This window comes from Ricinus communis, chromosome 2 (assembly GCF_019578655.1).
Source record: "Ricinus communis isolate WT05 ecotype wild-type chromosome 2, ASM1957865v1, whole genome shotgun sequence".
Classification (NCBI taxonomy): Eukaryota; Viridiplantae; Streptophyta; class Magnoliopsida; order Malpighiales; family Euphorbiaceae; genus Ricinus; species Ricinus communis.
This window is the reverse complement of record NC_063257.1, coordinates 20,182,644-20,192,837: the sequence shown is the minus strand read 5'-3', so window position 1 is coordinate 20,192,837 and position 10,194 is coordinate 20,182,644. Positions and strand designations below refer to the sequence as shown.

The 10,194-nt window shown below is 37.1% G+C and overlaps 1 protein-coding gene across 1 annotated transcript; it reads left to right on the top strand.

Moving 5' to 3' along the window:
* Positions 1-1,850: 1,850 nt before the first annotated feature.
* On the top strand, positions 1,851-2,792 carry LOC125369291. Its single transcript, XM_048371307.1, has 2 exons — positions 1,851-2,261; positions 2,379-2,792. Exons 1-2 carry the CDS (start codon positions 1,851-1,853, stop codon positions 2,790-2,792), a joined length of 825 nt encoding a protein of 274 aa, XP_048227264.1.
* The last annotated feature ends 7,402 nt before the right edge of the window (positions 2,793-10,194 follow it).

Below are 10,194 nucleotides of genomic sequence, written 5' to 3'. Positions count from 1 at the left end.
AATTAAATTTTAAATAAATAAATGAGATATTTATCAATTTTTCCTAGGATATATCCCTTTCTCTAGGGTTTCCTTTGAAACTCTACCTCTATAAATAGAATTAAGAGTTTAGGGTTTCAGGGAGGAGGCAAGAATTGAGATTCGATCGAGAGTGATATTAAGATGGAAGAAACACTAAGAAAGAAAGAAGAGAAAGAAAATCAAAAGAAAATAGAAGAAATTGCACTACCGATCATAATTAATATTCAAAGACTCAAGCCACTGAAGAAAGTGGAGTATGTCCTTTAAGAACTTAGCATACTTTGGCATCTGCTCCAATGCATCAATAAAAGGCAAGTTAATATGCAGTTGTCTAAAAATATCTAAAAACTTACTGAACTGCTCTTTCGCCTCTGCTTGTTTAGCTCTAGCAGGGTAAGGAATCTTAGGTTGATATTCCCTGACTGGAATTGATTTCACCTTTTGTCCCTTAGGTTCCCTAACCTGACTGCTTGCCTCAACCTGCACATCAATAGTGGTGTCATTAAAAATAGGCTTAGAAGGAGATGAAACTAACTTACCTGAACGCAAAGTGATGGCGTTCACTTGCTCACTCGGGTTAGACTCAGTGGTGCTCGGGAGCGCTCCTTGCTACCTCTCAGACAACATCTTAGAGATTTGGCCAATCTGGCTCTCCAAGTTCTGAAGCGAGGCCTGCTGGTTCCTAAGTGTACTATCAGTAACCCCAATGGATTCGGCAGTCCTAGCTACTCATAATGAAAGAAACAAATACAAAAGGAAATAAATAACATAAAAGAAAATGGAACATATAACCGCTCTTCTATCGAATCGGAGTGGGAATGTCGCAAGTGCCAATTCTGAAACTAGCCTCAAGTATGGATCTCGGATGTCTCGGTCAATCGTCTAGAAACTTTAATCTTTGCTTGAATCCTCCAAATCAATCCTTTGAACTAACGTTGGTTTCCCAAAATGTCAAGAACAGAGGTGCAGAAGTGAGGGGTTGCGTGCATAGAGAAGTCCAAAAATCAGAAGCGGAACCCTGTCTCATTTTGCATGCGCCTATTTATAGACAGAATTGCCTTCGCCGTGCCATGGCCCGTGCCACGGTCCGTGCAAATATGCAGGGACCGTGCATATATGCATGGCCCGTGCATATATGCACGGCCCGTGCCATGGGCCGTCCAAATATGCACGGCCCGTGCAACTGTCAGTGCAAATATGCACGGCCTGTGCAACGGGCACCATCCTCCATGAAATGCAAAATTTCCGAAATTGTCCAAGGGAGGTCGTGCAAAAGCCTCAAAACTGTGCGCCAATAAGGAATCGACTCCGATAAGCATCTAATACGCGTAAATCATCCAAATAGCTTAGTTTCTGCCCGTAAATCAATCAATCTCTATCGAGGAATCCGAAAACCTAAAAAATTCATAAACATACCACAGTGCGATCAAACAGGAATAAATATGACTCAAACACGCGAATAAATGACTGATAGACAGTCAATAAACATGCATAGAATCATCTACATCATTCTACATTTCTAGGCCAAGGCCTTTCAGTATTTGGGCTTGAGTACTGATAAAGAGAAACATCTCAAATAGCAAGCAATAGGGTTCCTAAGGGAGATTACTACGATCATTACCATGAGCTGAGTCTTAGGCAAGGATAAAGGGCTCCCACAAGTAAAAAGTGTTCTACCTTGGCTCGTCTCCCCATTCAAACGGCGCATGCGACAAAGAAAATTCACTCATTACTTATGAGTGATGGTTAGCCAGTGTCACAATTCTAGGTATGCAAAGTTCGTAAAGTAGATTCTTAGCAATAAAAGGAAGTTTGAGGACTTGGTTTGCATGACGCTAAACGAGGAATGTTCTATAATTTCCCAGAACAAGTTATCGAAACAGCGACATGATCCAATGAGTTTTAGTATTCCTTGTGTTATAGTTAACTTATCTGTTAATGATGCTTTAGCTGATTTAGGGGGTAGCATTAATGTAATGCCGTACAACATGTTTGTAAAGTTGGGGTTGGGAGAGGCCAAACCCACTAGGATGAGTATACAGTTAGCTAATAGATCTGTTAAGTATCCTAGGGGTATTGTAGAGAATGTTCTAGTAAAAGTAAACAAATTTATATTTCTTGTTGATTTTATGATCTTGGACATGGATGGTGAGAGTAGTGTACCCTTAATTTTAAGTAGACCCTTTCTTGCAACATCTAGGGCAATGATAGATGTTTGTGATGGAAAGTTAAAAATTAGGGTAGGGGATCAGACTGTCACCTTTGACTTGCATAATTCCATAAGCTAGTTTTTAGATTATAATAATGATGTGTATGCTATCAATGTATTTGATGATGCTATTGAGACACAGTTGTAGGAAGTATTAGTTGAAGACCCTCTAAAAGTCACTTTGCTAAGGGGAGATGAGCATGAGCTGTCAAATGAGGAAGTGTTAGAGCAGCTTGAGTTTTTGTTAGCAAACAAGCCAAGCAACAATACTGATGAGTTTGTTGTGATCGACAGGATAAGTGTGCAGAAGTTGAGGCCATCACTTGAGGAACCGCTGGTTCTCGATTTGAAAAAGCTTCCACAACGTCTTGACTATATGCATATGGATGAGGATAACGGGTTGCCTATCATTCCAGCAGCACGCTTGACACTCGAGGTGAGGGAAATGACATTGCCCTCTCGAAGGAAGTACTTAAAAGCGGTTGCTTGGAGGATTGCTAACATTCTAAGGATCCATAACTTGGCAGTTCAATCGCAGCATATGTCAAACCCGCACATGTAGGGAGTTATCACCGAGTCCAACTAAATGACTCGAGAAATAAAAAGAAGCACTTTTGGGAGGCACCCCAACTTTTATTTAGTTTTAGTTTTCATATTTTATTTAATTTTTATTTTCAGTTTCTATTATTTCTTTATTTTTCATTTTCAGCTCCTGCTGAGGACTTACCGAATTTCCATTCCATCAGCCTCGACGGATGATCAGGGCAGTCCCTCTAGATCTTGTTTTTATTTTTTGCATTGATTTACTTTATTTTTCATACATGTCATGTACCTAAATATTATTGATTTTGCTTTCTTTATTTGTACACCCCAATGCGGGGTATCCACTTCGTTTTACACTAAGGACAATGTGTTCTTCAAGTGTGGGGTGGATGTAGGTAAAATGTATGTTCTCTTCCCTTTCCTATGACTTTTGGATGTGTCTGAAATTGCTATCACTGGTTTTGTATATTGTTAGGATGTTAGGACCTATGTTCTTCATGTCATTTAAGCTTAGTTTGTTCTTTTGTAATTAATGATTTAATTCACATACTTGTAATTGATTATCCCTCTCAATTTTTTTCTTGGAAAGCAATTTCACTTTGTTCAATATGTCACTATAGCCGGGTTAAACTAGTGCTGCTTAAGTTCTTGGCAAATTTCTAGTCTTCATCTTTGGACTTTGATTATGTCAATTTCTTATACCATTTATGTGATGATTCAATTGATAAATTTGGGAACCAATTGCAAATTTTAGCCACTTCAAACGTGAGTTTTTGAACCAAAATTTGAACATCCATTGCAATTATGCTCATGATTTTTCTTGTTTGAGTGTGCTCTGTACTTAATTTTATTTCTAGAACTTGCTCTGTAATGCTTATTGAGGTTACATGAATTTTTGAATACCATTAAATGATTTGAGCAACTTAGGATTCACCACATTTGGCCAAAAGCCTACCCTTTGTTTCCATTAATAAGCCAGTTTTGAGCCTTAACCTTTTCTTCATGATTTACACCTATATACTACATTTATACCATTCTCTACATTTGCCTTTTCTTCCACCCTGTATGCTGGATAATTATGTGATATGCTTTTTCTTTTATGGAATTATAGTGCCTAATTTTGTCATAAATTTACTTAGTCCTTTTTAATCATTCTTTGATGCTCCCTTTAATCCAAATTGTATAATCATTCTCTTTGTTTGTTTCATTAACCATGCAACCCCTGTGTAAGCTGTTGTGGCATTTGAAAAAAAATAAAATTAATTAAGTATTTATTGTGCTTCTTTCTTAGTTCTTTTCTCTTTTGGATTTAATTCTTTGAGCATCCTTTACTTCAAATAAGGCTTAGTGAGTACTTTTGTTGATTTGGCATTCAGTTCCTTGAGCATCATTCATTCTAAATAATTACATGATTTTCCAGCATACTTTACATTTCTATCCAAATGTTCTTACCTTTACCTTAGCCACATTATAACCCTTGTAAAATCCTTTGATTTTGGTATTCAGTTATTTGCAGTAGCGAAGATGGGATTTATGAGCAAGCTTATGGTAAACAGGTTTTGTGCAGCTGCATTGAGGGAATTTCTTTTTATTTTACTTGTAAACACTTTAAGTGATTTGAGAGATCCCTGTGAGGCAATGGTTCTTAGTCTTTAATGTTTAGTTGTTATATAAGTTTTACTTTGAGATGGTCAGCAACTGGTCCTTGATCGGGTGGGGGGCGGTTTGGTTTCGTGCTTACTCTAAAAGTCTCGATTCTTACTTCCCTTTTAGTGCGAGAACCTAATGATTACAGTTCTTCTTTGAAGGTGTATGATTTGTTTAGCTACTTGAGTTTCATTCTTGATATGTTGAATAAGGTTAAGTTGTGAACCTTAGCATGGATTTTGAGGGGCGATTGTTGCTTGTATATGTATTGAGTTATTGATTGCTTGAGGACAAGCCAAAGCTTAAGTGTGGGGTGACTTGATATGTATTGTGTTACACATGTTTCTATGCCCAATTACTTGCATTTTTGTGCATATTTATTTTGTTTTATGCCAGAATCACCTGTGTTTTGGTTCCTTTCATGTTTCAGGTGATCATTGATGAACATTATCAGTGTTTGAGGGCGATATGTGCGAAAACAGACTGGAATTCATCAAAATTGGACAAAGGCTCGCATTTCAAGATTGAGCACGACCTAGGTCAAATCAGTGTTGATCAGCACAGCCTGGACTCTTGCCGTGCTGAACCATTGGCCTTTAATCTTCAAATTTGGCTTTTTGGCATGGTTTCCGAGGCCATCACAGCCTCCAGCACGCGCCATGGTGCTCAGCACCAGCGAGGGCATGGTCAGGGAGCGAGGGGTTGATTTTGGACTCGGAGGCTTAGCACGGCCTGGACTCGGCCCGTGCTGACCAGCAAGGGCTAGACCACGCCCGTGCTGAATTAATTATATAGGTTTTTTCACTTTGTTTTGAGGAGTTCGGCATTCCTGACCTTGGAACTCATATACACACGCGCACCATCTCTTTCTAGACTTTGACGCTTGACTTTGGGAGACCATTTCACACATTAAAGGACGTATTTCAGTGGTTCAAGCATTGCATTAAAGATCAAGAGTGGATTTTGAGGCATTCAAGAGGCAATTCGAGGTTCATTATTCAGATTTGGAGATTGAAGACTAATCTGATTTGAAGAAGAAGGATATACATGTTTCCAATTTTCTCTTATGTATCTGTTCTTTATTTTATTTTATTCATTAGCATGAGTGGCTAGAGCTGTTAAACCCATTAAGTTTCCTTTGTTTATTGGATTGTACTTCATGTTTATGAGATTTTGATTATCAATTCTTGTATTCTTCTTGCTTTTAGTATTAATAAGATATCGCATTATTCATGAGACGTTATGAATTGCGCTCTTTAGATTGCTTTCTGTAATTGAGAAATTCATTAAGTAATTGGAAATTTGAATAGCAAGAACTGGTTAATAATCACTTAGAGATAAGGGTAATTAACTAGCCGAATTAAGAATTAACAACTCTTAATAGTAGTGGATTAATCTTAAGGCTAACCTAAAATCAATCGTTAGGAAGAGATTCTGTAGTTTAGGTTATTAGGCTTAGGATTTCGGTGTTTTCGAGAGAGAACTCAAACTCAATTTAGAAACCGCTCACGGCTAATCATAATTGGTCACCAATCTAATTTTTTCCTTTGCTAAAATCCAACTAGCTTAGGCCCCCCTTGGGTTTGCTTTCTTTCCTTGATTGTTTCATTTAACCTTTGCAGATTGCTTGGCATTTAGTTAATCATTTAGCTTTCACCTAGTCATAGATTAGTAACTTCTTCACTATTAGTTTAAGGTTAGATAACATAAGATGCTGGAGTATTTCTAGGCTCATCCTTTCCCGAGAATACGACCTTGATACTCGCCATTAGTGCTAGCCTGCATCGATAGGTTCACTGCCTTAGGTTGTAGTTGCATCACTAGCTCATCATTAGCCAACCTTTAATTGATTTATCGCCTCTTGAGACTCGTAGAACAACAATCTATGGTGACAACCTGAGGGTTCCCCCTATATCCACATCATCATTATCACTTTCACTTCAAACTTGTTTTTTTGTTTTATAATTCTAGAAACATGTTAGGGTGTTTTATTGTTATTTCATATGATCTATATGATTAGGATAGGTTTTTCTTGTGAATTAACATGCTACAACTTGCTAGGTTTTGAATATGCTAATATGATTTTATTGGGTTTTGAATCTGATTAGTTAATGAGTAGGTACACATAATTGATTTATATTTCTATGCAATTGAATTAGAATTTAAGGTTATATAATTAAAATTTAGAATCAATCTTAAAATATTAAATTTTCCTACTTTATGTTATAATTTTTAGGGTTGTATTTTTTTAGGTTTTCTAGTTAAATTTCATGTTTTTTAATGCTTATTCATTTTACATATTTTGATCGATTTCTTATCCTCTGTGCATGTAAAATCAACTCTTGGAAGTGTGAAATCAAAGGAAAATCACAAAATTGACTTGTAGAAGCCCTAGAGTTGATCGACTCAATGTAGAGCCGATAAGCTCTATGCCTTAGACCGATTAGTTATGCATATTTTGGCCCTGATTTTCAAGTTTTGATGTATTTCAACAATGTTTATGTATTGTTCTTATTTTTAGATGTTTTTCTTTCATTTTCTATTTATAGGAAGGATTGTAATAGCTAGATTTAATTTTCTGCATCTTTATTTTTGTTTTATGTTTGATGCATACCAAATATTTGTAATATGACTACCTAATTAAAAGTTGGACATATAGACCCTAGGCTAAAATCAGACCCAACATGAAAATTGTTGTCCATTAGGATAAATCAGATGGTAATTGGGCAAAATCTAAAATCAACATAGACCTAGTTGGCTTTGCCATGCTTTAATTAGATTAATTGGGTCACATTAGATTTAAGATCACATAATTGGGCCTCTGCATAAAAAGTAGTCCATTTAGGTTTAAAGGCTGGAATTAAAGCATAATTTGTAATTGGGCTAGACTAGGTAAAGCCTTGTACATAATTAATTGCTAAAATGGATTAACACATCAAACCTGAGTTAGGCTTAATAAAATGGGTTGGACTTAAGAGGACCTCACATGCTGTAATGAATGCTTGTAAATATAAACTGTTGTCGAAAAATGCACCCGGTTAAAAACTCAACACCTATTGCAAATTACACCAAGCACCTCCCACTGCACAGACAACTGCATTCGTTAAGCATGAAATTCAAGACCTCATTAACACTGAAAAATTAATCGACCCAGACCAGCCTAGCATTAGAAGAAATCCCCTACTAAACTATAACAACGCACCATCCCTAAACTAAGTATCCATGATCAACCCTGACTTTAATAAAAAAGTGGTCATGAACTCATTCCAAGATACATCCCAACTCGAGCCAGAGCTAGATAGCCTATAAAGAACCTTCACCGAGCTAGGGGCACCATTATTTGTGGTGTTCCAACATTTAAAATGGAGTGGAAACTCAAGCCTCAATCATTGAAAAGTGGTCCTAACCCTCACAATGGCCAATATTTTGAGTATCACTTGGCTTTCAAGCATGTGAGGCTTAATAGACTGCAGGGAATGACAAGTTAAGAAACTTCCTCGATATAACTGTGAAGACCTGCTAGGGCAACCCTCAAGAAAATTTGACTTCAAAGTCTGATACTCGAGGCCTCCTTTGACTGACATTCAAAGTGAATGATATTGTGCCAAGTGGCTTAGTATAACTGTCTGAAGCATGAATTCAGGACTTAATAGACTGTAGGGAATGGCAAGTTGAGAAACTTCCTCGATATGTGTGTGAAGACCTGCTAGGGCAGCCCTCGAGAAAATTTGACTTCAAAGTTCGATATTCGAGGCGTCCTTTGACTGACATTCAAATTGAGGATATTGTGCCAAGTGGCTGGGGATCAAATGATGATCAAACAACTAGAGAATCTTGCCTTTTAGAGGTTTGCAAGGAACCTGAGAAGAAGTTGGTTATGGCCATTGACATATGGTATAGCTTTGGGGATGAATGTGATGTGCGTAAAATACACACATCTAAATGGGGTTTTTCAGATTGATTTTATGGATATTTGGACGTGAATTGGTCCCAACACTCACCTGATGCGTCTGTTTGTGTGCATTAGGTCCAAAAGAAGTCAAAGGATTATAAAGGGAAGAATTGGAGCATAATTGGACGCCGAAGCTGCCGAAACAAGCTAAGTACGAGCAAGAGGAAGCTGAATAGGGCCGTGTTGGTTTCAACACTGGCCGTGTTCCCAACATGTTCACCAACACGGCCGTGTTGGTGCATCAAACATCAAAGAAACAGAAGTTTTAGGGAGCACGACCACAGAGAGTAACACGGGCATCAACACTAGCCTATGTTGGGAACACGGCCACCAATACGGCCGTGTTGGCGGCGGCAGGGGGAATTAGTTAAAAGAAAGAAGAGAGGAAAGAAAAAAGAGAGCGGGGGGAGAACATCCCAAACCCTAACTTTTATCTCCCTAAGGGTTTTCTGAGCTGAAACCAAGGAAAAAGGAGACTTGGATCAAGGTTTCAATCGGATTCCCTTCAAAGATCGAAGATTGGGTGAGGTTCGTTGATTGGTTTTCAAATCGAGCAAGAGGAACAAGAATCGATTCAATTCAAGTAAGAGGAATTGGGGCTGTTTACTCTCATCCAAGGGTGTAATCGGGTTTTCTCTACCTTTACTCATTGTTGTAATTGAATTCTTGTGTATTTTGATAATGAACATGATTAGCTATATTGATTAAATCCATTGGGATTTCTTTACTATGTTGGCTTAGTATTATTTTATTGGATTGTTTGGGTTAATTTTGTATTTTTCTTGCCTTAAGTATTAATAAGATAATGCATCATTCATGAGACGTTGTGAATTGTGTGTTTAGATAGCTTTGTATGATTGAAAAGTCCATTTGGCAATTGAAATTTTGAATAGCAAGAACTGGTTAACAATCGCTTAGAGATAAGGATAATTAACTAGCCAGATTAAGAATTAACAAAGCTTAATAGAGGCCGATTAAAGCTTAATGCTAATTTAAGAATCAATCGTTAGGAAGAGATTCCAACTTTAAGTTATTAGGTTTAGGAATTCAGTTATCTCGAGAGAGAAACCGAATTCGGTTAAGAATTCGTCCACGGGTAGCATAATTAGACTCACCAATCCTTTATCTTTTTTTTGATTGCCAACTAGTTTAGGTCCCATTTGGGTTTGCTTTCTTGTCTTGGTTATTTTAGTTATTAATTATTCCTCCATCTCCCTTAGAATTTAGCTTATAGCTATTAGTTAGTTTAGAAATTATTCATCTATCATTTTAGGTTAATATAACAAAGAACCAAGGAGTAACTCTAGGCTTTCACTTTCCCGAGGAATACAACCTTGATATTCGCCATTAGTGCTAGACTGCATCGATAGGTACACTGCCTTAGATTGTAGCTAACACAAATAGCACACATCAAGTTTTTGGCGTCGTTGCCGGGGAATGTTTGAAAACTAGAGTGAAATTTGCTATTTGTTAATTTAGCCATTTTTATTTTATTTTATTATATTTATTTATTTTATTTATACATATTTATTTAGTTAAGTTTATGATTCAGATAGTGGATGATAAGGAGGTTCAATGCTAAATTCAAACTCTTTATATGATACGTTGGAAAATGGGATCAGTAACCAAGAGAGTGCTAAAAATTGGGATACCCGTGCATCTTTAGAAGCTCGAGTGGAATCATTTTGCAGGGCTACCGATCAACTCTCCGCTCCTATCCTTTCATTTTAAGTTTTTTGTGAATTTTGTTATAGTTTACATTTGAGTAATGATTGTCCATTGTATAGTGATGTTGCTTATTGTTCTTCTAACTAAGAACAGG